The 27,967-nt window shown below is 38.3% G+C and overlaps 1 protein-coding gene across 4 annotated transcripts in view; it reads left to right on the top strand.

Moving 5' to 3' along the window:
- Positions 1 to 25,771, top strand: part of ZEB1 (zinc finger E-box binding homeobox 1) — a 106,476-nt gene extending 80,705 nt beyond the window's left edge. For 3 of the 4 annotated variants that reach the window (XM_090143064.1, XM_031616050.2, XM_090143063.1), the window contains exons 2-9: positions 5,329 to 5,529; positions 9,259 to 9,318; positions 9,962 to 10,123; positions 12,802 to 13,004; positions 16,756 to 16,861; positions 18,379 to 20,189; positions 21,502 to 21,682; positions 23,296 to 25,771. In XM_090143064.1, coding sequence (XP_089999190.1) covers positions 12,975 to 13,004; positions 16,756 to 16,861; positions 18,379 to 20,189; positions 21,502 to 21,682; positions 23,296 to 23,855 — 2,688 coding nt within the window. In that variant the 5' untranslated portion in view covers positions 5,329 to 5,529; positions 9,259 to 9,318; positions 9,962 to 10,123; positions 12,802 to 12,974 and the 3' untranslated portion in view covers positions 23,856 to 25,771. The remainder of the gene's footprint in view (positions 1 to 5,328; positions 5,530 to 9,258; positions 9,319 to 9,961; positions 10,124 to 12,801; positions 13,005 to 16,755; positions 16,862 to 18,378; positions 20,190 to 21,501; positions 21,683 to 23,295) is intronic. The other variant, XM_031616052.2, reaches the window with a different exon arrangement.
- Positions 25,772 to 27,967: the final 2,196 nt, after the last annotated feature.

Consider the following 27,967-nt stretch of genomic DNA (forward strand, 5'->3'; position numbering starts at 1 on the left):
TCTGCATCCTGAATACTGCATGCAGTCATCTGCCCCATGTGAACAAGGATGCAGCAAAACAGAAGAATGTCCAGAGAGGTGCACAGAAATGATGAACAGCTTCTCTATGAGTAACAGTAGACAAGAACTCACAGAAAGAAGGGCTGTGCAAGGAAGCACACACAGCTGTGGAGCTGCTTGCCTTAGAATATTGTGGGTGCAAACATTTTTGTGAATTTAAAAAGTAACTAGATAAATTGATAAAAAATGAGGCTGATAGGCATGAAGTCAGTGTCTCGTTTAGGAATTCCATAGACAATGACTGTTGTAAATGGGTGGAGAATTAATCAAAAGGCATCAACATACACTTTCCCTTTCCTTAAGCTTTTCCACATGTTTCTACATCAGATGCTAACAAGGTTCTGTATGTATTATTGTATAGAAGGTACTTATTAATTTTGAATGTGTGTATTCAACTGGCTGGAAAAATGTGACAGTAGAAATATCTAACTGTGCTAAAGACACTGGGCAGCTTATCAGCAAAATGATAAAAGTACAGCATTTCATTTAGCAATAGTAATAAACTTAATAGCATGCCCCCAAATACTGCATGCTAAATTATCAGGTTTCTGCCTTTGCAGTATATTTTGCTTTAAATATTTTTAAGGCTAAAGCAAAAGAATGTGTAAGTGCAGATTTTGAGCTGAACTGGTAGACAGTAAATGGTCTCTGAGAGATTATTGTGTGCTATCAGAGCAGTAATCCATGAACCAAGAATGCCCTTCAAACAGCACAGGAACTGTTCCAGTTTGTAGAATCAAAGGTTTCTTTTCTAACAGTGCTCTTGAGCAAGTTTTCAAAATTTATTATTAGACTTGAAAGAGCTTTTAGAAGTAGGGATTTGTAAAAGATCAGAATCACTCACAAGTTGTTCTGGATCTCCAGCCTTTTCAGTGTTGAGATACTGAGCCCGTGCAGCTTAAGTGTGTCGACCGCATGTGTTCATCTCATTTAATAAATGTAGGTTGATTGTGTTATTTCTCAAATCCCAGAGAGCTTGTTGTTTTGCTTTTTTTCCCTATGGAAACATGTAGGATTTCAGAGTAAGCATGAAGAGGTATACAAAAGGTGGGTAGTAAGAATGTTAAATCATACTCTATATAAGTATAGTGACCGCTGGTGAGTACAAAGAAAGAATTGTAATGTCAAGGCCCTTCTCTCTGTTGGCTTCTGTGTCCAGGTAATGCAGATTAGAGAATACGGATTCATTTCTGTTTATTAGTGGAGTTCTGTGCCATTGCCACCTGATTTCAAATTATTCCTGTATGTATTCCACCGCATACGTTTTTTTCCTGTTGGGATATATAAATTCCTATCAGAATCAACTGGGGCATTCTTCTTGTTGGGAATGATAAAGTAAACTAACTGTTAATGCTCATATTGTCTAGTAATTCTGATCTGGTGAGTGGTGGCCATGTTACTACAGTCAGCTATGCTTGCCATTTTGGGGAATCTTCCAATATAGTACTTGCTGTGGAAACAGTGAGTCCAATAGGCTTTCATCACTGCAAGTCCTATAGTCTTTAATGACTGCAATGCTGGTCTTCTCCTTAAATTTCCCAGGAACATGGGTTTTAAATCAGAGAACTAAAGATTATTTTCCATTCAAGTACCATGTTTGAATTTGACTACAAATGTGTATTTTGATTTCATAGCTACATTCAACCAGTCAAATAATATGCTTTTCTGTTTAAGCAACTTAACCAGTATTCCATTTGAACACATTTCTTTTTAATGAGAATGATGCAACATCACATGTGTTTTCAGCATTCAGGATTCTAAAAATACAGAAAGCAAAGCTTATTTTCTGCAATCCATTTTGCAGTTGTTTGCAATAAAAATGAAAAAGAAGCAATGAAAGCTTCAACCACAGACACTTATTTATGGTTTAAGAATCAGGATAGTGTAGCAAGAAATCAATCAACAAAAAAAAAATATGCTTCATAAGATGTATTTTTCATGTGTTTTCAATGATTGTTTCATTTTTATTACAGAAGTAGTAATGATATAATAATTGGTATTTATTTAAGGGCCCTCAGCCATTCCTCACACGTCTTACCCTCCAGATCTTTCCCCATCTTTGCAGCCCTCCTTTGGATGCTCTCTAATAATGTTATGTCCTTTTGATACGATACTGCCCAAACTGCACACAGTGCTTGAGAAAAAGCCACAGAACAGGACAGCCCCTCCCTCACCCGCTGGCAGTGCTGGGCCTGGTGCACCGCAGGGCAGGGTTGGCCCTTTGGCTGCCAGGGCACACTGCTGGCTCACATTCACCTTGCCATCAACCAGAGTCTCCAGATCCCTTTCTGCATGGCTGCCCTCCAGCCTCTCGTCCTCCAGTCTGTGCATGTCCAGGGCTGCCCCATCCCAGATGCAGAATCCAACACTTGCTCTTGTTTAATATCATGAGGTTGGTGACTGCCCTGCCATCCAATTTGTCAAGATCTCTCTGCAAAGCCTCTCTGCCCTTCAGGGAGGGAATGCCATGCATGCATCAGTGTACTACAACGTAATGGGGTTTTAATTTCAATTAGCTAAAAATACATAAAATTACAGAGTTTGATTGTTTTTAAGCCATCGTTTCTATTAATGTATTCTTTGAAATCAAACGCTTGACTTTGAAAGTCAGGCATTCACAAAAGTTGGAAAATGTCAGAAGGAGATTGTTCAAAGGGTTTTAATTTGTCCCTTGCATGTATGCATGATGATAAGATCTTTAATTATGTGATCACATAAATTTTTCACAAGAGGAATGGTGCCCGGAGAATGAATCAGGGATATTTATTAAAGGAAGCCCTTGTCTCCAGAACCCTTGCCTTAATTGCTGCGAAGCACGGTAATTCAAGTAGAGGGCTGCAGCAGTCAAAAGCAGACTCTCTGAGGGTCTGAAGGCACCACTGAGAAGCTGGATTTCATTCTCTCTCTCTCACGGAGCAGTTAGGTGGTTTGGGAAGGTCCCGTATTCTGGAGGTGATCTGTTCCCAGGTGCCACCCCAGCTACCTGGGCTCTGAGCACAGTGCATCTGGGCTGAGCACCCCTGTGCTTTGGACATGTGAATTGCTATAGGAATGTGAAGTCTTCTGCAAAGTGAGATTCCAAGGGCCTTAGACTGACGTGCTAATGGCAGAATTGCTGACAGAATCCTCTCAGTTTTAAGTAGTCAGTTTCTTGTCTGTAAAATGGAAACACCATCACCCAGCTACGGCAAAATTAATTAAATGCTTTAAAGCGTTTGTGCTGAATGCCTCGGAGGGAAATACCAAACATATAATGAGGACTCTAATTCTGGCATGCTTTCTGTAAAGGAGGCTTTGGGAGCACTGCTGGCTGATGGGACTAAGAAGGACGTGTAGGTCGCTGTGCTCTGAGACGAGGCCAGATCCTAGCAGTGCTGGGCCGCAGTCACAGCGTGTCTCATTCTGATTCGTTTTTCATCTTCCCTGCAGACTGAATACTTTAAACCTAATAGAAGGAGTTCTACTTAATTTACCAAACCAAACAGGGAAATTTAAAAAAATAATTCAAGAATTAGTTATCTGCATAGCTGAAATCTGGACGTTTGCCTATGTATCTGTATATATATTGTGTGTGAATTTTGATCTCTACTGTTACTTATATCTTTTGCCTGTGGCAAAAGTCTGTATGTGGGGTTTTATATTCACAGCCCTCTACATGTAAGCATCGCTGCCAAGTGGACAAAAAGATTTTTCCATGTCCTCCTTGTACTTTTTGTCTATTCTTGACCTTTTTAAAACTTGCATTTATCACTTTTCAGGCAAGGAAATGCATAAATCTCTTCTGCTGCAATGAGGGTATCTATGCATGTCTTGCCTTTCACACTATATTACCTCAATACCTATTTTACTTTGGAGGATGTGTTACAGAATATTAAGTGAGAATTAATTTATTGATAGAAATGGGTCAAATACTAGTATTTAGGCAGTTTTATCTAAATTTGTGCCTTAGAATAGCTTGATACCATGAATTATGGCACACACTACATTTTTCAAATAATGCTACATGTATAAAATATGGAACCATGATTATTTTAGATTCAAAAGGCTCTTTTGTCATGCTTATGCATATTTGAGATGGGACATTTTTCTCTGAAATGGGGAGGAAATGAGATAGCGGCTTGTCCATTCATAATGTTACTCACTTTCTCCGCTTAAATGCATTTTCAAATGACTGGAGTAGCTCTGAGAAAAGAAAAAGAAAGAACTAACTTCAGAAGAGCTGGAGTTGAGTCTCCCATTTATCTACATTAATAAGCAGTGTTCACGTGAGACAATCAGTCTGTCTTGTAGTGTGCTGACAGTGCCAGTAGGCAGGGGTTGCAGAGTCCTGTGGCTGTGTGCAATTCTGCAGCCACCAAAGGGCTCCCTCAGCCAGGGAACTCTTTTGGTTTGGTCATTGATTACTGTACTCTCTCTATTAAATTGTATTTTGAAGCATTTCAGTAAGAAGTTCAAATTTGACAGTGTAGAATTAATACAAATATAGAGATTCCATAAATGTTTAATAGTTTTTGATCTTTCAATACATTTCAAAGTGAAAATATATTTTTTCTTAATAGATAGTCTATACTGTTTAAGTTGAAATTGTCGTTACTGATCTTTTGTGCTCATAGATTAAGGCTATTTTAATAATAATCTGCTTCTATACGTCAGGAATGTATGTATCATTGTGGGATTGTGTGTCTGTAAGACTCTTAATGTATGATGTCCGTGATAACAACGAATAGCTATTACCTTTTTATGGCAGAGAGCTGGAAATGTTTCCTAAGTCACCTCAGAGATTTTCACATTCACGTCTGTACTGCTGAGCCTCCAGCATGCTCTGGGTGTATCTGCAGGAGCACTTTAGCCCAGAGCAGGAGCACTTTAGCACTTCTGAGTGCCGTATCCTTGTTGTTCCCACTTAGTGCTCCTAGCAGGTATTTCATAGAGTAGACTGTAATGTTCTTAAAGGGAACGTATAGCATCCTTCTGTCATCCAAATCGGAATGGCCTGGTGCAACCTCATTCTGGACCACATGTGCAGCAGTCTCCTGGTTCCTGGCCATGGCAGAAGCCCAGCAGCCTGCAGGAGCCTTCTCCTGTGCCGCCATTATGTCCAGATTGCTTTCATGCTGCTGCTGTCCACATAGGGAAAAAAGAATTAATGATGTGACTCCATAGAGATGCCCTAGATATAGCGTCTGGCTACAGTACTGAAAGCTTTGGAATTTTGTGCAGTAAATTAAGAGTATATTGATCAGTATTTCGCTTTTTGTCTGTCCACAGTCACCAATTACAATAACGTGATAGAAGCAAATTCAGATTCAGATGACGAAGATAAATTGCATATAGTGGAAGAAGAAAGTATAACTGATGCAGCAGACTGTGATGCAAGCGTGCCAGAAGATGACTTGCCAACAGACCACACAGTGTTACCAGAAAACAGTGAAAGGGAAGGGAGCACAAACAGCTGCTGGGAAGATGAAGGTACGTTCATTTTCACTCATGAGTCTCTGTAGAGTAATGTTTCTAAGAAGAATCGATAGAATTTTTTTTTACTTGTTACTGAAATGATTAAAGTGATAAACATGTAATTATTGTGTTATACTTTATTCTCTCAATTCGGTGTATGAGATATAGCCCTGTGTGTGCCTCAGTTCCAGCCACAATTCTTTAGCATCCACTTTGCTAAAACTTGTGACTTAAAAATAATTGTGTGACCTCACATCTCCATGGGCTGAAAGCAATCATTTGGCCACTAAATGTGGTCCAGCTTTTATGTAGCTGCCCTTGCCAAGGTGTGTTGTGAAATGTGGAACTTGAAGGTAAACTATTAGGTAGATGATTTTCTTAGTTCTGCAAAATCTTTGTTCTCCTCCAGTTACATAAAAATGGGCTGCATGGATACTATTTCTTGACCCAGCCAAACCTGGGTGTAGGAAACCTGGGGTATGGACTGAGACTGGGCTCAGATGTGGACCAAACATTTCTTGGGGCTACACCTGCAGATTACACCCATTAGCTTACCTGAGGCTGCCTCTGGAGACTCTCAGAGCTCTAGATATGTAATGACATCTTTTTTGACTTCCTATTTCAAATGTGCCATTTTAATTAAGATTTGTTGATTAAAATGAAGTATTTGAACCAAACTCTACTGTAATTGTGTAGTGAGAATCAAATGGTATTCTCTCTGCCTTGGTCATTGGTTACTCAGCCAGGCTTCCATCAGGCACATGATTGCTTACAGGCTTACTAAAATTACTGTAAATTTCTTGTGTAAAAATTATGAGTTCTGAAGCCTCTTTTGTAGCAGCCAGAAGGATTTTTTTATCTGATAGTAAGGTTTTTTTAAAATAGATTGTTTGAACTTCTGGCAAAGGCTGTGTGAGAAAAATGAACGCTAAATTATGTTTCATGGAGCTTTGATTTGCCATGGTAAAACTCTATTTACTTTTTTATGGCTTTCATAGAAGGAGAGGTGCAAGCTGAAAATCACATCATCAGTCTTGGTTGTACATTAGAAATCCTAAGAGTAGGGTATTGAATACGTGATCTTCATCTCGAAAGGAGCAGTGCTGGGGTAGTGTCTGTGCAGTGCTGACACTGTGACTGTGAGTGGCAATTGTCTTTAGTAAAGATACACTGTGGCAGTTTTAGTAAGTTGTTTTTCATCACTGGATTAGTACTGAAAGTTCCTAGCTGTATTGGACTTGACAGAATGGGTTTTTTACACATTTATTCAGTTCGCAAGCGCACGAGAATAGGAACACACGTAACATCTCTTTATCAGATTAGTTTCCTTCCGTTTCCAGTCATTCTAACTGAACTTCTACAAGACCTTCAGAACAGGTGTTTTAAATATAAGGTGTGTATCTCCAGAGGTTTAACTGAAGCAGTCACACGGATTTGAAGAAGTGAAGCACGTGTATCCGGCACCAGTTGCTGGCGGGCTGCCAGCATTCATGTGTGCAGTGATCCTGTGATGTGAACTCTTTTTGCTTTAGGTTAAACTAAACCCTGTGCTACAATTAAGAAAGGAAATGTCAAACCCTATTGATTTATTATGTTAATAAACTTGAAAAAAATATTAGTTATGTATTTGAGTATTTAGGAAATGTAGAGATCTCAGGCCTGGAACTATGATAGGTTTAAAAAATTGAACAGTTAAAAAAATTGTGCCAACAGTGAAATAAACTTTCAAAACTAGTGGAGGTATGTTTTACGTGCAAGGTCCTTCTGGAATTCAAAATAACCTTAACATATAACATGTTAGGTTGAGCTTATGTACAGTAAGATGGATTGTGTTCTCTCAGTGATGGATTGCTGGTGGCTGCTGCACAATTTTGTATTAATTACATTTGAGGGGAGGTTCATGGCATCAACTTGATCAAGTTTTCTGCTTACAACCAAATTTTCCATTTTTCTAGTGAGTTATCTTATCCAACTCTGGATCTTTATAGTCACAATTGTGACACTGTGGTAGTGTCATGCTTGGTGCCTGTGACCTGGAAATTAACAGCATTTAGCTCTGTAATTCCCATGCAGTAGTTCATGAGAAATGGCCGGACGCTGCATAGAACAGAGACAAGTAGTGCTGCCATACTGAGGTGGCTGTGGCAGGGCCAGGCGATGCTCAGTGCCCTAAAAGAAAAAAAACCTGGTTGTGGTTTCTGAGTGGCTGACCAGATCTAATTCAATGGCTCTACCAGGTGCTGTAGAGATGCATAAGAGTGTGGCTGAGTGTCCATACTCCCACCCAGTGCAAGGAGCTTGCTCAGCCCCTCTGCTGCTTGCCAGCAGTAGAATGGAACTTGCTTGAGACACTGTAATTTAAGCCCCTATGGGTAATAACTTACAGATAGTAGCTCTGTGCCTCATAGCCTATTTCATAATGGGGAAAAATCACAAACCTTTTTAGGAAGAAAAATAGTGTAGTTGGTATCATAAATATTTTTAAGACATGAAACTTTGGATTTGAATTTTCATTGCCTGCCATCAACTGCCATACGTATTCTGAACAAAGCCCGTGGTATCAGGAGCCAAAAATACAATTACTTCACAGTCGGGTATTGACTAATATTTTATGTACCGTGGTGAGTTTTTTTTCAGATGCTAATTCAAATCAATGAAAGATTTATGTCATACAGTTTCCTTTTTACCTTTTTTTTTGTTGTTTGTGAATATCTGCAGATAGAGCTCCTCCCCCTTCCCTTTTAAGTCTGGTGGGTCTTGTCTAAGTACACCAAACTAAGAGTCTTTTCCTTTAAGGAAGCCATTTGTATCTGGGATATCAAACTTGACCTAGGATTTCTCATCTCACGTATAAAGGAGAAATTGGCTTTTCCTGTATTTATATTTGGCTCATTCTGCAGTTGTGACGAGACGTGGCAAAAATTTTTCCCTGTGCTGAATTAGAGTGAAGTAATGTAAATAAAAATGTAACAGTTGGCATTTTGGATCCTGTCAGTCATATATTCTAGCATCTTAAATCATGTAAGAGTCCGTCTTTGCACTATAGCTCTGAAGCACGTACCACCTCCAAAATAAAGCTATGGCTATTGACTGCTATTGACTGCTACGGTATTTGCATGCAGTAAAACAGTATACTAATAAATAAAGGAGTGAAAAAAATGGTACCATTTCGCTATATGCTCCTAAGCCACTCTATGTTTCTCTGAAGGAAAGGAAAGCAGTGTGCAGCTTTGCAGACATGACCTGCAAATTGTCAACTGTTTCCAAAAATTGCTAATTGAAAAAAAATGAAGTAAATTTAATATTTTTATGGTACTCTGTTTTCTGGAAATGATGTTCTAGTGTATCATTTAGCTGCATTTAAATAGCTCATTCCATATTTGTTGGAGAAACACACGGTCCTAGTCTTTACCTGTCTTTACCTGTCTTCAAATAATGCCTTAATGGCTAGTAGTGTAGTATGGTTTCCTTTGAAAATTTAATTTCTTTCACTGTAAAATATCTCTGTGGTTCAACCAATTACACTGGAGTAATGTGGAATCCATATTTTTGAAAGTATGTTGTCCTTTAATGCAATTAGAGAAGTGGAAAAAAATGCTGTAGAAATATCTCCTCAAATACATTACATTATTGTGTGTATGTGGTTTTGTTGTATTTTGTTGTTGTTTAGGGTGTTGGTTTGGGGCTTTTTTTTTTTTTTTTTAATATTTGTTGTTCTTTTTCTGAAATGTAATATTTCATCAGGAAAAGAAACAAAGGAAATCCTGGGGCCTGAAGCTCAGTCAGATGATGTTGGATGTACAGGTATTTGTTTGTTTATCTGTGTCCCTTATTCTTAGAGTTTGTCTGCCAAAGCTTCAGCGATGAGAAGAAAAGGCGGAACACTGGTCTTATTGGTAGAATACAACTACAGGCCAGTAGGTAGTGTTTTAAACTAATAAGGAATACACCAAAATAAATGTAGGCTGGTACTTACCTCCTTTGCCGCTCCTCTACTTGTACTGATTATACAGAAAGCAAAATGAAATGTGGATCTTCAGTATCAGACTCAAACCAGGACAGACTTTTTCAAATGTAGGAAGCAAGATGCTAAACTGTCTTTCAAACTACAAGGCCTAAATCATTATACGTGCTGCATTTAAGAATCTTAGGGGAGATAAACATAAGGTGCAAAAATGCATTGAGTTAAAAAATGCATTTTTTGCAAAGTTTGCAGAGAATGCAAACTGTGCATTTAGTCATTTTTTTAATTGTCATTATGCCTCTGTTTCTCTGTGTTAAAACTTCGCATGTTCCTATACCTTAAAGAGCCTATGCTAGTATTTGTAAGGAGCTGTGAAATCCTTGGACAGGAGGTTGATTTGGAAATGTGAGTTATTGATCTTTTTTCCTATTTTTTTTTTTAAGTTTTCATTTGACATATTATATGTTGGTTTTGTGCTCTTAGTAAAAGAAGATGAATGTGATTCTGATGCAGAAAATGAACAGAACCATGACCCTAATGTTGAAGAATTCCTTCAACAAGAAGATACAGCTGTTATTTACCCTGAAGCACCTGAGGAGGACCAGAGACAAGGCACACCAGAAGCTAGTGGTCAGGATGAAAATGGTAAATATGCCACCAGTTCAGTTCATATAAAATAAATTATCTTAAGCACTTGACCCCAAAGTTCTGTTGTGTTTTGAAAGACAACAGCACGTGATACTGATTTTGTGATGCAAGACATGCACTGGGAGTCAGTTGTATGAGTACCTAAATGGTAGTGGGAAGTAAAATCAAGCTCTCGTAAATCCATTAGGGTTATTTTCCCAAAAAGACAACGATAGAGAAAATTGAAACATTATACAAAAGTATTTGTATGATTTTTAATGGAAGCCCATTGAAAAATACTGCCTTTCCAGTAGACTTTGAAAATATTGTTTCATATTGGAATTAGAAAGTTTTTATTTTATTGTCACTTGTTTTTGATCTTAGTTAATTCTTCATGAAACACTTAATTGAAAATAACGCCCTACCTAAATGGTTTGGAGATGTTCTGATCCAGTTGTTCATTAAAAATGTACATATTTGAACAAAAGATGTCGTGGGTGTATTAGTTTACTGGAGTCTAAGGGAGAGCAGTGAAAAGGTGTTATTGACAAATTTGTCCTGGTCTCTCAGAGTTCTTATGTTATTAGACATTTAAGTAATAAAAAAGAATATATTTAAGAAATGTAAACTTAGTACCTGCCTATATATTACATAAGTAGGACGTGAATTTCCAATGTTCTGTGATTTACTTTGCAAGTTTTGTAAAATTCAATTAAGATATATTCTTAACAGTAGCATTTTAAAGTTTTTTTTTAATTTTTATCTGTAGTTGCAGTGGCACAACTTGTCAGGTTAGTTTTACAGACTTGCAATGATTTCCATGCAATCATTAAAAATACACTTTAGCATTAATAATTGAAATTGTACCTATCTCTGTAGGTTCAGATGGAAATGCTCTGAAAGTCACAATGCTGAACAATGATGCTCAATGTTTTAATAATTTGGAAGAGAAAATGCCAGAAATGTAGTGATATTTGGTAAAGATAGATTCCTCCATAGCAGGGGAGGGACAAGTAAGGTGACAAAGCATCAGAGTATTTAATACTGGGCTTTGTGAAACCTCTGCCATTTCGGCATTTGCTCCAATGGAAACAGAATTTAAGTTATGCTTGTGACATTTCTACTGACTTGTATTTGTGCTGAAATGTGGTATTCCTTATGTCATGTGAATTGAATTGTAGATGTAAAACATGAACTGAAGGGAAGCATGCTGTATCCACACATGAGCATGTGTTCATTTTACTTAGTCTTGGAGAAACAGAAACTGAAGTGGTTAGAACAGCACAAAAATAGTGAAGTATGAGCGTTACCAGCTTGTTCCCATAAGGAGGGAAAAAGATCCCGTGTGACAGAAAAGTTGTTGTCTTTACCTAATAAAGAAAACTGGTCTGACTCTCCACTGTTGCAAAAGCAGTGGTATGTTCAGTGAAAATGGCAGGAAATTCCACACAAATAGGGATTGCTACTGTGTAGAGCACATATGCAATCTATGGCAGTAACTGCTGGGAGATGTCACAGAGATAGATAATTCAGAAGTACTTCAGAAACTACTGGTTAATTTTATCAGCATTAATAATTGCTTATAGTTCAGCAATTTCAAATGACAATCTGTACCCCAGTTTGCACCTCACGATTCAGATCATAAAGTAGTAATCTGCAGATGTTCCACTTTCCTCTTGTGCTGTCACTCAGCACAGTGGATAGATGCTTTGTTGCAAAATTTGCTTTCCATTTCCTTGAAGCATGGTCATTGGATGTTATCAGACCTCATAAACAGACAGTTTGATCCAATACTGTGAACCCTGCATTTTTGTAAGCACTTTTTCCATTAATCTATAAAGTAAGATGTTTTTTAAATCTCAGAAAAAAATATTTTCTAGCATAGAATAAATTACTATATATAGGGGGGATAACTAAATGCTGATAAGAAAAAATGGAGTTAAAGCTTCATAAATGATGGCTTCTCAGAAATATTCCTGTCAAATTAATATTCAGCTTCAATCTGATTACACTTTTTGCTGGTACAGAAGTAACTTCACAGAAGCCAATAGAATAAATCCCATAGGTTGTATCAGAATCATATTTATGGCATCACATCTGATATCTCTTCTTTCTGTCACTCATCTGCTTCTCCTGCATAACTATAAAGAATATCAGCTGTGTTTCTGTTCTCCTTTCTCTTACAATTTTGTGTTGAGAGGCAAGTAAATCATTCTCTGCAGCCTAAAAATATTGCTCATTCCTCAGGATCTGGAAATAGGGTGACCATTAAGTGTTGCAGTGCTAGACTTATTCTGCGAACTTGATTTCAGAGTTGCCAGTGGCAGGGCTAACCAGGCCTACAGAGATTGCTAGGTCTAAAACCACATGTTACGGTGGTCAAAGTACTTTCTCATCAGAAACACGTGCAGAGGCTCTGGTGCTGTGTGGGGACAGAGGTGTGGTTGTGGGGAACATCACTGTGCTGACATCCTCCAGCACACGCTGGGACAGCTGCACCCTACCGCAGTCAGTAACACAACACCTAAAGAGAAAATGCGAACAGTGGTTGTTCCTTTTCTAAGCCAGATGAAGCTTTCCAGCAGCTGCACGTTACCTTACAGTTGTAAGTATGAATGTAAACTGTGTCTGTCGATGTTGGTTGAGTTCAGAGTTTACATTTTATTTAAATACGCCATTTTCTGTCTGCTGTGCAGGAACACCCGATGCATTTTCCCAGCTGCTTACCTGCCCGTACTGTGATAGAGGGTACAAGCGCTTTACCTCTCTGAAGGAACACATTAAATACCGCCATGAAAAAAACGAGGATAACTTCAGCTGCTCCCTTTGCAGTTACACGTTTGCATACAGAACACAGCTGGACCGCCACATGACGTCGCACAAGTCGGGACGAGATCAGGTCAGTGGCAGTTGACCGGAGGCCCTGCTGTCCTGTACAGCAGTGTTTGGTGTGTGAGCAGAGACCTACAGAGCATGCTGGACATTCATCTCAGAGTCTTGTGGCCTGAAGTGCCAATCCTGGAGCGCTTAAACCCACTGTTGAAGTCAGAGTTCTTCCATAGCAACAAAGGGTGTGATCTGAGTTCCTGTACTTCCATTCATCTAGGCAGTACGGTTTGGTCTGGATTTTAGTTTTCAGAAGTGCTGAAGATATTCTGAGCTTGTTTTTTGTGGTTCATTTGTTGACGTGAGGGCATGGTTCCTTGAAATGTCCATGATGAGTTAACCACCCCATTATTGCTGAGGTGCCTTAAGTTCCCCTCTCTCTGCTTTTCTGTTTTATTTTTTATTTTTTCCCATTGCCCAACTCCAATTACATGGTTTCATAGCTTACCAGGGGTGCTGAAGCTCAGTAAGCCAGGTGAAGCTCACTGAAACAGTCAGGAATTAGCCATGAAAACAGATACAGATTTTTTACCACCAGATTACAGAGAGAGGCTTGGAAACTCTCCCTTCTGACGTCAGACTACAAAGATTGATACTCCTTGTAGCTGAAAGAGGAGGGAAATACACAAAGCCGTGAATAGTGAAGAGAATATACTTCTTGCAGCTCCAAAACAACAATATTTTCATTAAACTCAAAAACTCTGACATAAAATTAACCAAAAAAGGAGATGATCTTTTACATATTGCTTATTAATTACTGTTCTTCAAATTATACTAATTCAAAGAATTTATCAGGGTTGAAAGTGCATTGTCCTTCATGCCTGAGTGAATAGTTTCAGGAAACATTACAAGAAGTATGGGCAATCCTGCCCAAAGGTTTTGCTGTTCTGCTGGCTTGGAATAACCTCGCCAGCGTGTTCTGGCAGAGCAGTCCTGATTTATTTCCCGTGAACAATTCATTTCTCCTTGCGCTCTTACTGCCTTGGCTTCCACTTTAAAGGTGCTATCATCTTCTAGTGATATCTATGCCTATAAAATCTATGAATGCTTTTTGTAAAATCTAGTTGCTGTGAGCCTCTACATTTATTTCCAGTTTTTCCAACTAGAAACCTCAAAGCAGAAGAAAAGAGTAGCTGGGAGGAGACTGGCTCCACACAGAACCACCCAAAATTCAAACCCTATGTGTGAGAGCATTAAAGAAAGAAACGAGAGTAATTTTGGTGGAGGAGCAAAGGATTATGCAAGCAAAATATACCCCACACTGATACAGGCCAAATATTCTATCCTGAGACAGTTATCTAATATGTGATCCTTCAAATGGTGCTGTGTGTGCATGATTCCCTGATCATTTTTAATGACCAAGTGATTGCATCTTCCAATATATAGCACCTCCTAACAGAAGAATTAACTTCTTATTTGATAATATAATTAAGTTAAATAGTTAAAGCAGGCAAAGGGGAAGTAAATAAGGAGTTCAGCAGAACTTGTGAAGAAAGTCACATGCATCCTGCTCAAATCCTTTATGCAAAAACAAAGAGGTTTTATGAAAATCCTACACCTACCTGTGATTCCTGTTTTCCATACCCATCCTCTGGTATGAAAAGGGTGGACTTCTGTCTAGAGTGTAGTAAATATTTGACACAGAGCCGTGTTAATTACTACTTAATGCTGATGTTTCTTTACTAAAAGAAATGCAGAGGATTATTCTCTGAATGCAGAGGTTCATTCTGTAATGAACAGTTACATGCAGTGCATTAAACAATATATCACACATCAGAGGCACAAAAATGTAGATTTAACAGTACCAAAGTGGGAAGAAAGCATTTGGATCTGCGAAAATGAAGGTGAAAGTATCAGAGATGGTAATTTAGAGAGGAGTTGTGATTTCTCAGTTCTAGGGAAGATTGTGGAGTGTAACTCTTGCGGATGTTCCAGATTCACAAAAAATAAAAGGTATAGATGTAAGAGCAATAAATAAGAGAAAGCGGTATTGCAAAGATAAGAAGGAAGGAGATGCTACCTAACCAAAAGCTCAAGGCAGCTTACAGCTATAAGCAGGAAAACAGAAAAACTCATTAAAAATTTGGTAAGAGAAATGTGAGCTTCCATGCCTTGGAAGTAGAATGTTGAATTTTTAAGACTGGGGCAGAAACATTTTTTGACAGATTGCATCCATGCAGTAACGTGAAGCATTAGGATGTAGTGTGGCATCCACAGTGGCTATCTGCATGCTGAGAGCCTTTAACTTGCCCAGTCTCGAGTCAAACAGCGGTAACTGATTTTCTACAGGCTTAAGTGAATCCTGTCACAGTTCTGTGTATTCAATGGAGTCAGATCACAGAGTGCAGCAAGTCAGCTGCAGTCTCCCAGAGCACCTCCTTCGCAGTGTTTAAACAGAGCCCCAAAGATGCGTGGATGCCGGCGGCTCTCGGCACAGACATGGCGCTACTGGCAGCTCCTGGGCATCCTCCTTACCACAGCTCATCCAGATGGCCAAGTGCAGCCTGAAAGCAGCTGCTACTTTTTAAATAAGCAGCTGTTTTGAACAGATAAAAACTCTAATTCCTCTATTTCATGTCATAAACAAACATATTTCCTGTTTGTGAGGGTGGATAGTGATAGGACAAGGGGCAATGGTTCTAAACTGAGATGAGGGAGGTTTAGGTTAGATATTAGGAGGAAGTTTTTCACACAGAGGGTGGTGAAGCACTGGAACAGGTTGTCCAAGAAGGTTGTGGATGCCCCATCCCTGGAGGCATTCAAAGCCAGGCTGGACGTGGCTCTGGGCAGCCTGGTCTGGTAGTTGGTGACCCTGCACATAGCAGGGGGGTTGAAACTAGATGATCATTGTGGTCCTTTTCAATCCAGGCCATTCTATGCCAGTAATTAAATAGCTCCAAGTTTTAGCACGTGCTATTTCTTTCATAAAAATAGATTCTGTCACATTAATGGATTATAAAGTTTGTAATAAAATTATATCTAGCATATACACATGTCACACATCTTTCTTCACTTCTGCTTCTTTGAAGCTGGTATGGTGATAAAGCTAAATTAAATGTCATTGGATTAAAAGTTTAAAGAACTTGATAATAACTTTGCTCTCAAAAGGTGAAATATGACAGAAATAATTACAGAGCATCAGTGCAAACAGTGAAGAACTGTGATGTTGCATGCTGAGGAACTCCATACTGTTATTTATTTTAATTTAAGTTTTTCTTTATTTTAAGAATCAATTGTGACTGAGCACCTTTGCTGTCACTGAGCCATCTTCTCTTGAGCAGTCCTGTGGCACCGTTATGTAAAGTAATCCCAGGCCAAGTACTGCAAGCAGTAAATGGAAAAATCAAGTCAACTGATTAAACTTTAAACAGGCCTTTATACGCTTTAATGTTTCTCTGTCTTTTGTGACATATTCTGTGGTTGGTGGGCTTGGGCTTTTGTTCAGTTTTTCTTTCACACATTCAATCTGTGTATATGCTGGAACTTACTCACATAGTGGGTCAGTCAAGCTTCACCTAAAGTTAGGAGAAGGAACAAATACTTTTTATTCCCTTTTACCAGATTTATTTAGAAGATGCACCTGGCTCGATTTTAACCTGACTTCTGATTTGTTTTTTTTTCATGCATAGTACATGCCAATTTCAGTCTCTTCAAATTGTGATTATTTTCAGTTTTGTATTACATTTTCTCTGTTACTGTGTGAAAATACAGGCTTTTTTTCCAGTATGCTGTTTGTTGCAATAATTGCAAATTCTTTCTTGCAGAGACATGTGACGCAGTCCAGTGGTAATCGAAAATTCAAGTGCACTGAATGTGGAAAAGCTTTTAAATATAAACATCATCTAAAGGAGCACCTACGAATTCACAGTGGTAAATAAAACAAGCACTGAATTATGTACTAATGCTAGCTTTCCTACTCTGTATAACTTTGATGCAATATCAGTCTTGTAAGTGTAAGTTTAAAATATTAGGGCTTTCCCTTGTCTTTTTCTGAGACTCTGTACCTACTGACTGCAGCCTTCAACTGTGCACTGAAAATATGTAGGATAACTCAAGAGGATTTACATTTGCAATTTGAGCTCTGACATTTAAAATAGCTTCACGTGTGGCAGAAGAAATGGGACATCCTTCTGGTCTTTCTCGCTTGTCTGTTTTTTCTCAGCATTTGCAGACCACTTAGCTAGTTGTGAGCCTTGCTAGAAAACTTTAATTGATAGCAATCAGGATATAGCAACTATACTTCCCTATTGTGGCTGCTATTTTCCCCAGTACAGGATGATTAAAATGGCCTCAGGGCACAAATGTGAGATTGTCACACCCTGTCACAGCGGCATCAATTTATAAATAATTAACTTATAATGTTATGTATTTATAAATATTATATAATAATAAGTATGCTTCAATTTCTCTATTTGACCCAATTTACTCACTAGCATAAGTCTGAAAACAAGGCGTTAGGCCACCTTTTCCTTTCTTATTGGTTGGTATCAGCCATGATAATAGCAATTAAGTACTCTTAGAAGCCCTTGCTCAGGAAACATCATCTTAATTTCATTTCCACAGAGCAGTGGGGTCTGCTCCTGTGCATGGGAAGGCTTTAGCCAACAGGCTTTTCAGTCTGATGCAGGCCAGCTGTTCTTTTTCCTTCTTTTCTTTCTTCTTCCTCTGTAACCCAGATCCCCTGAAAAGTCACCTCTGTCTGTGGGTGTCATGATTGCATCATTGTATGCATCTTCCCAACCATTTAACCTGGGGTACATCTTTGAAGGCAAATGTTCATCTGTTTCATGCATGTGTCTAGTTTCCCTTTACTTAAACTTTGCTTGTTTTTACTCAGCTGATGAGTGTTATAGGAAGATACAGATATATTGTACTTGAGTTTGATTCAATAAAATGCATATAACTCTTTATTTAATTATGATTTGCATTTATAGTTTTTCTTTGGTTAAGCATATTCTGTGTTTTTTTTCTGAAGTGGCTTATGCTGCTTCTGACATTAGTAGTATTACTACTGGAATGGAGTTTAATGAAATCTTCAAGTACCACACAGACTCATTTGTGTGATATGTAGGCAGTTACTAGAAAGTACTGGAATGTGTCATGATCACATGGGTGCCATTCTGTATGTCTGCTGGGTCATAGTGAAACTTACCACAGGACCCTGGGATCAGAGCTATAGATGATATAATTGCTCTTGGTCTTCAATTCAATGTAAAGAACTTTTTTCCCTAGGGCTCTGAAGGGCTCTGAGGAGTAATTTTAATATATTCTTTTCTAGTTACTATTGTTTGATGAAGCTACTACTAGCTATTGTAACCTAGCAAACTATTGCATATGTCTTTTTTCTTTTTTTTTCTTTTTCTTTTTTTCTTTTTTTTAATCTTTAGGAGAGAAGCCATATGAGTGCCCAAACTGCAAGAAACGTTTTTCCCATTCTGGTTCATACAGCTCACACATAAGCAGTAAGAAGTGTATTGGTTTGATGCCCGTGAATGGTCGCGCTCGGTCAGGGCTCAAGACGTCTCAGTGCTCCTCCCCTTCCCTTTCTGCATCGCCCGGTAGCCCAGCAAGACCACAGATACGACAAAAGATAGAAAATAAACCCTTGCAAGAGCAACTTCCTGTTAACCAAATTAAAACTGAACCTGTGGATTATGAATTCAAGCCCATAGTGGTTGCTTCAGGAATTAATTGTTCAACCCCTTTGCAGAATGGGGTTTTTAGTGGTGGTAGCCCATTGCAGGCAACCAGTTCTCCTCAGGGTGTGGTGCAAGCTGTTGTTCTGCCAACAGTGGGTCTGGTGTCTCCCATAAGCATCAACTTAAGTGACATTCAAAATGTACTTAAGGTGGCAGTGGATGGTAATGTAATAAGGCAAGTATTGGAAAACAATCATGCTAATCTTGCATCCAAAGAACAAGAAACAATCAGCAATGCATCTATACAACAAGCTGGCCATTCCCTCATTTCAGCTATCAGTCTTCCTTTGGTTGACCAAGATGGGACAACCAAAATTATCATCAACTACAGCTTGGAGCAGCCAAGTCAACTTCAGGTTGTTCCCCAAAATCTAAAAAAAGAACATTCTGTTCCTACAAACAGTTGCAAAAATGAAAAGTTACCAGAAGATCTTACGGTGAAGTCTGAGAAAGATAAAAACTTTGAAGGAGAGACCAATGATAGCACTTGTCTTCTTTGTGATGACTGTCCAGGAGATCTTAATGCACTTCAAGAATTAAAGCACTATGAAACAAAAAATCCTCCTCAGCTTCCTCAGTCCAGTGGAACAGAAGCTGAGAAGCCCAGCTCCCCTTCCCCATCCGAAACTGGGGAGAACAACTTATCTCCTGGTCAGCCACCTTTAAAGAACCTTTTATCGCTCCTAAAGGCATATTATGCATTAAATGCACAACCAAACGCAGAAGAGCTTTCAAAAATAGCCGATTCCGTAAACCTACCACTGGATGTGGTAAAAAAGTGGTTTGAAAAAATGCAAGCTGGACAAATTTCTGTGCAGTCTTCTGGACCATCTTCTCCCGAACAAGTTAAAATAAGCAGTCCCACAGATAATGAGGATCAAGCAGCAACTACAAATGAGAGTGAGCCCCAGAACAGCACAAACAACTCACAAAATCCGGCCAATACAAGTAAATCTCAGACTTCATCAGGGGGATCAACTCAGAATGGTTCACGCAGTAGCACGCCATCCCCATCACCACTAAACCTTTCTTCATCAAGAAATTCACAGGGTTATACGTACACAGCTGAGGGTGTACAAGAAGAGCCACAAATTGAACCTCTTGACCTTTCACTACCAAAGCAACATGGAGAACTGTTGGAAAGATCTACCATAACTAGTGTTTACCAGAACAGTGTTTATTCTGTCCAGGAAGAACCTTTGAACTTAACTTGCGCAAAAAAAGAACCACAAAAGGACAACAGTATTACAGACTCTGATCCTATTGTAAATGTAATCCCACCAAGTGCCAATCCCATAAATATTGCTATACCTACAGTCACTGCCCAGTTACCTACAATTGTTGCCATTGCTGACCAGAACAGTGTTCCATGCTTGAGAGCTCTTGCTGCCAATAAGCAAACCATTTTGATTCCCCAGGTGGCTTATACGTACTCTACTACAGTTAGTCCTGCAGTTCAGGAAACACCACCAAAACAGACCCAAGCCAACGGAAGTCAGGTACTGAAGCCTCTGTGTTCCTGTGCATTGTATATGATGTGTTCATGGTGTATCCTTACTAAATTTATAGAAAACTGTCAAAATAAATTAAGTAATATTTAGAGTGGTGAAGCGCTGGAACAGGCTGTTCAGAGAGGTTATGGATGCCCCATCTCTGGAGGTCTTTGAGGCCAGGTAGGATGGAACCTGGGCAGCCTGAGCTGCTTGGTAGGAATCCTGCCTATGGCAGGGGGGCTGGAACTGGGTAATCTTTAAGATCCCTTCTAATCCAAGCCATTCTGTGATTCTATGAGAAAATGTAAGCACAAACCTATCCTGAACGTTATTCTTGTTTGTTAGGGGGTAATAGATGCCACCATTAACACCTCTGCAAAGTTGTCAGTTCAAACAGTGTAGATCCAGACTGACAGCAACAATCTAGTTCTGTGCATGGACAAGTTAGTTCTTCACTAAATTCTACCATTCAGAAGGGGTTTTCTAGAACATCAGTGCTCAATATTTTGAGGACAGCTTAATACTCTGGATGAAAAACCAGTGTAAAGTCATAGTGTATATTTGTTGGTGGCTCCTTATCTCCTCTTTCCCAACATCCAGAAAATGAACTGTTTGTAAATTCTTGATACTGTCTTCACTCTGCTGTGCTTTCTTAGCTTGCAGAGTAGATAATGTGTCCTACACCATAATGTCACTTTAAACAAAATTCAGAAGTATTTTCAACTGGAACTACAATGGGTATTCATCATACTTTGTTCCTGTTCTGTTCTTCCCTGAGTACCTCCAGACATGACCTAACAAGACTCAGTCCTGCTGAGCATTACCTACACTCATGGAGGCAGAGACATAGCAGAACAGAAGTGGATCACATAAAGACTTAGCATTTCTAATTAAATCTTTAAAATTGTCTATTCAGCATTTTATGCAGGCTCAGGCTTCTCTATACCAGAAACTAAGAAACTTTGAGGATTTATGAGAATGCTTGCGTGTTAAAGTTTATGAGATGTGGTTTAGTGGGGAAATATTGGTGGTAGAAGGATGGTTGGACTGGGTGATCTTGGAGTTTTTTTCTAGCCTTGGTGATTCTGTGAATATGATTAGTCAGTCCCACCAGGGATTGCATCTGTATGATGGTGGGGTCTACAGGGCAGATAGGTGCAGTGAAAGATTTTGACTATGTAGGTCAAAACAATTTTGTTTTTCCATTTACTGAATGGAATGGAAACAACTGTGCAGCTTCAGCTTATGTTTTATAAATTGTGTGCTGCATCAGTGCTTTTTTTTCTTGAACCCAACCTTTTTTGTGCTTTTTCTTAAGGACGAAAGGCAGGACACTAGCTCAGAAGGAGTATCAAATGTAGAAGATCAAAATGATTCTGATTCAACACCCCCAAAGAAAAAGATGAGAAAGACAGAAAATGGGATGTACGCATGTGATTTGTGTGACAAAATATTCCAGAAGAGCAGCTCGTTATTGAGACATAAGTATGAACACACAGGTATGTACTAGGAAATGCAGTTTCAGATCTTTGTTTTGTTGATACTGAGAAACTGATAAGCTCAACTGAAATTCAGTTCTCAGAAAGCGTTGTAAGAATAGAGGCAAGTATAATAATCCTTATTATCATCTGTGCCCAGCCTTGCTTAGAACCCATGCTTTATGTACTTATTTGACAGAACTGCAATTCCGTGTTTAAATTTGTAAGATCTAAACCCTAAATAGAAATATTGGGATTTTCTTCCATCTGGCTCATGGACGATCATCTGTGTGCTACAATATGCAGTCAATGATTTATTATTTCTAATTCACCTTGCCTGGTTTTAAACGAAAACTGTGAATTATAAAAAAGGGCCATGTGTATGTATGATACTTTACATTGAAAGCTTGTGTACCTAGCATGAAGGGTTCTCTAATTGAGCCATATTTTTAGTTATCTGAACTTACTAAACATTCACTGGACACGGAATGTAATCTCAAAGGAATATCATTTTGGCTTTGGTTTTTATTTCTAATTGTTCATAATTGTTCGGGTATCTTCAGTCTTTTTTTTGAATAAGTGTTACCCTTCTATTTCTTCAGTGATCTCTTCAAAAAGGTCTTTTCTTGTTGATTAATTGCCTACATTATGTTTCTGCATATTAATGTTTTTGTTTCATTTTACTTAAACATACAGTTGAAAACATAAAAGGCTCCCCTTTGTCTTTACCATTTGTTTAAACCTCTCAACTTGTGTACATTAAGAATATCTTCTATTTTCATACCTTCCTGCTCCGAGACTCTCTAATCCTCCTTTTCATAACACATTTGTGTTTTCCGTTCTGCTCTTAAATGAAGTGCGGTGTTCAGAAATGCTGCTTGTTTGACATAGTGTGATGTGGAGCACGAGCAGCGAGCCGCTGTCTCATTGTCTGGGTCTTTTATGTCTGGGCGGAAGCTGTATGAGTTTGTTTTGCCTAACAACTTGGAGTGTTGGAATCAAGATAGCATAGCTGGGTCCATGCTGTCTTTACAAGAGTCTCTAAACACAGCAGCAAGAAGGCAAGTAGTAAAGAGGCAAGTAGAAAGATAGAAAAAAGAGCAGGAAGAGGAGTAGATGAAACAAAGTGGATTTTTCCAGTTGGTATACATGTAGTCAGGCACTCACCTGTCCCAGGCAGGATTTTGGAATGATTTTCCTTTTACCTGTGACTTGGTACAAGGACTTGTGCATGAAAGCTAACGTGAAAGTTCATTGATTTTAAATTTCCATCAGTATAGAAGAGCTGAAATGGTTTTAAGTTTGAATAACTTTTATTGAAAGAAAAATGCCTCCTTTTCTGATCTATTTATATTCACTCTTGTTTTGTGCTCTGAGTTACATCTGAGAATCTGTTTATCTCTTGATGTTCATTTTTCATAAGAAGGTTACAAATGACATTTCTACTTTAACAACGTGCCCTTGTACCTTGTATCCCCATGCAAGAAACCCAGACTGACAGTGTTGAGAGCAAACTGTTAAACGCAATTACTCACTGTTGATACTACATTCACCAACAGCATTTTATAATGAAAGCAGCAGCACAGATTTTTAAAATATTATCCTTTTGTGTGTGTGTGTGCTTTATTTTCTAGGTAAAAGACCTCATGAGTGTGGAATCTGTAAAAAAGCCTTCAAACACAAACACCATTTGATCGAGCACATGCGACTGCATTCTGGGGAGAAACCCTACCAATGTGACAAATGTGGAAAGCGCTTTTCACACTCGGGGTCATACTCTCAACACATGAATCATCGCTACTCCTATTGCAAAAGAGAGGCAGAGGAGCGTGACAGCACGGAGCAGGAGGAGGTGGGACAGGAGGTGCTCAGCAGCGAGCATGCTGGTGCCAGGGCATCGCCATCGCAGATCGACTCCGATGAGAGAGAGAGTCTAACCAGGGAAGAAGAGGAAGATAGTGAAAAAGAAGAGGAGGAGGAAGAAGAAAAGGAGGTAGAAGGACTTCAGGAAGAAAAAGAATGTAGAAAACTACAAGATGTAGAGGAGGAAGAAGAAGTAGAAGAAGAAGAAGAAGAGGAAGGGAAAACTGAAGGTAACAAGAACGATGACGTTGTAAATCAAGCAAGCAATGCAGAACCAGAAGTTATACAGAGCAATGGGCAGGTGTCAGAAGAAAAAACAAATAAAGCTTAAATGATAGTTTTTTCTATATGAAAAAAATAAATCGGTAATGAAGTTCGTTCTATATTATACATGCTTTTCATGGAAACACGGTAGCCTGCATACTGTGATTTCTGTTCACTACTGTGTAAAAAAATATATATATAAAAAAAAGAAAAAAGAAAAAAAAAAGAAATCCAGGTGTGCCTGAACCTCAAACTTAGTAATTTTTCACACAGTTTTCAAAGTTAGGAACAAGTTTGTAACATGAAGCAGATTAGAAAAATACAGTGACTCTGGAAGCGAAGGTTTAACAGGTTGTAGGAAACCTGATTTATTAGACAAGCATCTGGCATTGTTTGTTTTATCAGTATTAATTTTCATTCTTACGTTGATTAATTTTTAAGCTGTACAATTGGGAGAGATTTCTATTATTTTTTTTTTTTTAATGGCAAAACATTTCCTAAATCCGCTTCAGTATTTTATTATGTTTTTAAAATGTGAGAACTTCTGCACTACAGAATTCCCTTTTGCAGAAACCTCTAACAGTGCTTGGCTACCTTTGTAAATTCAACCTAGAAGGTAGCGGTTATAACATTAGATGTTGTAGTAGAGCATATTATCATTTAAAGTGTATTGTTAGCCTTAAGAAAGCAGATGATAGAAGAACTGAAGTTTCTTACTCACGTGGTTAAAAATGTAGTTGAAAAGATTGTTGTTGAGTTCTGATTGCAGGGACTAACAGTGTTAATACCGGTAAGGACAGCAAAGTTGTCAAAATCAGTGTTTGTAATTGTGTTTTGAGTATGTAGTAACAATATGAAGGATATGATATGAAGCTTTGTATCTCCTTTGGCCTTATGCAAGACCTGTGTGCTGTAAGTGCCATTTATCAGTATTACAAAGGCTCTCACCAGCCTTTCTCCAATGCGTGGCCTACAATAACTAGCATTTGTTGATTTGTATCAAACTTCTAATCTAATCATGGGGGAAAAAACACTCAGCCATCAGAGAAGTAAGAACACTGGTATCTTTCATTATTTAATTATTTGGTGGTATTTTTGGTTAATACCTGACTTGCAGAATTTCTCTACGATAATTACAAGGGAAATTTTCTAATCTGCTTTATTGCTTTATCGGTTTACTTTAATTTCAGACACATACATGACATGTTATCTGGCTCATAAGTTTTTTCAAATGTTAGTTATTATGGACCCCATTTATTAACAATGTTAGCTGATTTTTACCTATCAGTATTATTTTATTTCTTTTAGTTTATAGATCTGTGCAACATTTTGTACTGTATGTCTCCAAACCTGGCAGTATTAATACCCTTCTTACTGACATATGTACCTTTTTAGTTTTAGAAAACTTTTATATTTATGTGTCTTATTTTTATATTTCTTTATTTATTACACAGTGTAGTGTATAATACTGTAGTTTGTATTAATACAATAATATATTTTAGTATGAAAATTTGGAAAGTTGATAAGATTTAAAGTAGAGATGCAATCGGTTCTCTTGCATTGAGATTTGATTTAACAGTGTTATGTTAACATTTATACTTGCCTTGGACTGTAGAACAGATGAATTAAAATGGGAATGTATTAATTTTACAATTGCAATCAATTCATTTTACCTTTACCCAGTTTTTAATATAAAGCTCTTAAATTTTGAAATTCACTGTGTGACTAATAGCATGATGCTCTGCAGTTTTATTAAGAGATTAGCCTAACCATAAAACTCTCATTTCCTTAGTAAGCCAAATTAGAATAATCTTATAAACAGTGTTGGGAACAACGTTTAACATTTTTGTGCCAATTTGTTCCTGTATTCATGTATGTATGTTACAAATCTGAAACTTCATTTTTAAGTTCCTTGTTACATCATGGTCATTTTCTAGTTTTTTACCAGACTCCCCATCTCACAATAAAATGCGTCAACAAGTCTGACTTATGTCATTATTCCAGTAATTTCACATGATTGCTTTAAGCTTTCCCTGCCCCATCACTGGGACATGGGCTGTTTCAGCATAGCTGCTCAGTTTTGGTTGTCAGCAAGGAGCGTGGAAGGAAGAAAATGTTTGACTCTGTGCAGGGAAAAGCATTGCTGCATTACTTTGTCCATTCCTCAAATTGAAGTAGAAAAACACAAGTTTTTAAAACAAGCCATATGTTTCTGTGATTTTTTTCCTCCTTAATCTATATAATACATGTTTTAATGCTTTATTTAAACAAGACTGCTTTGAAGTGACATAGGCCTGTGGCTGTTTTCGTGATGTAGCAATAAGCCAGTGAAAGAGTTGCTGGTATGTACTGCTGCTGAGTTCTCCGAAGGTATGGCACCAACATTACAGAAGTGACTTCTGTCACCTAAGTGTGAAGGTTTGAACGTTGTACTATATCTTCATTTGTACAGCATTTTGCAGACCTGGCAAAGTTGAGAGTGTTATTTAAGCAAATTCCTGTTCATTACTGATTCCTAAAAGGGAATTTCAGTTGTTGATTTTTTTTACACAAATGTTGTATAAATTATTTAATATTCACATGTCTAACTTATGAATAGTTTTCAGTCTTACTATCTCAGCACTGATACATATGAAAGAGTGATAATTTAAAGTTTCAGTGTATTTTTCTGTTTACCAAATATTGCACTTTTCAATGGCGTAAGCTCCTGGCTCAGCAGTATCTCATTCAGATAAATGTAAGAAAGACGTTTTGAAAACAATTTTCATTTGTATTGCATCAACAATGTTGCCTTGTAATTATTATTACAACAGAAATGAATTGGGCAGTCTGGGATTTCTTGCAGGTCCAGCGGGCTCAGCTATCAGTAATGGAATGCACCTTTGTAAACATATCTTAAGATGGAGATTTTCAGCTAATTCAAGATTCAAGAGCACATTACTCGTCTGTTGCAATAAATCCAGTGAGACATTTGCTGAAAATGGAATGGAAAGAACATTTGTGCTGTCTTTAGTACTAGAGCAAAGAGTTGAGTAAATTTGAGGTTGCTTGTGGAGGCTGCTCATGAAGGCTGCACGTGAAGGGCCCCCTGTGGCTCTGAGTTCCAGAGCCTTAAATGATGCAAGAGAAAACTGCTTGGGGAGAGAATGAAAGCTGAGTACTGGTTTGAGCTTTTTAGAGAACAGCATTGAATTACAAGTAATCAGATGAATTAAAGCATAGCAAAAAAAGAAATCAAGAAGTTGTGTTAGTCTGTCTAGTCTCAGAGTGCCTGTGTGTTTCAATTGGTGTTTTGAAGTACAAAAAGATGGACCATAGAATATCAGCCCACAGTGTGACAGTTATCATAAAAAGCAGCATTCTTCAGGTGTGCTGAGTAAAAAGTGTTGTGTTAACACTCTAAGACAACTTTCAGAGGAAACCCACAGTCCCTGCATTGGACTGAGATGGGACTCAGTGCTGGTATTTCTACTGGCAAAGTGTGCCAAGGGCAGTGGCCACAACACAGAGCAGCCACATGAAGGCAAAGCTATTCACAGAGAGGGAAAATAGGGCTACTAAGAGCTACATTAGGGAATTCTCTCATCAAAGCATCGAGATCAGGTGTTCACACTCAGAACCAGCACAGAATTCTGTAGTGTAGAGATAGCCATAGTGGATATACCTTCAGAAATACAGGAGCCCATGAGAGGTGAAGGTAATGGTGTGTAGATGAGAGAAGTACCTTTAATTCATGGAGGGAGGAGTGAGGTTAGCGGATGGCCTTCGAATGGTGGAAGAGAAAGGGAAGAGATGACTATATGCTGACCTGAGCTTGTGCTTTTGATTTGGTTACTAACAATTAGTAAACCTGCACAGGATTCTTCACTTGGAGGGAGATTTTGTTGTGTCTTTTGCTATTCACACACTGATACATACATTCACTTTTTTCCTCAACAGAATGACTTCTTTGATTTTCACTATTAAAGTCTGCAATGCAAAAAGAAGTTTCAGTATTAGAATATCTATCCTCTGAGGCTGCATCTTATCATTTATTCTTCATGCTTTCCATGGGTGATTGATCTCATTCACTTGGTTTGAAAATGAATACAACAAGGTTACGATGATGGAAATAACACTTGAATGTGAACAAATATTTACTGCTTCCGCTTTACCCCTCTGCTCTTTCATGATGTCTGT

The sequence above is a fragment of the Phasianus colchicus genome, chromosome 6 (assembly GCF_987193195.1).
Source record: "Phasianus colchicus chromosome 6, bPhaCol1.hap1.1, whole genome shotgun sequence".
Lineage (NCBI taxonomy): Eukaryota > Metazoa > Chordata > Aves > Galliformes > Phasianidae > Phasianus > Phasianus colchicus.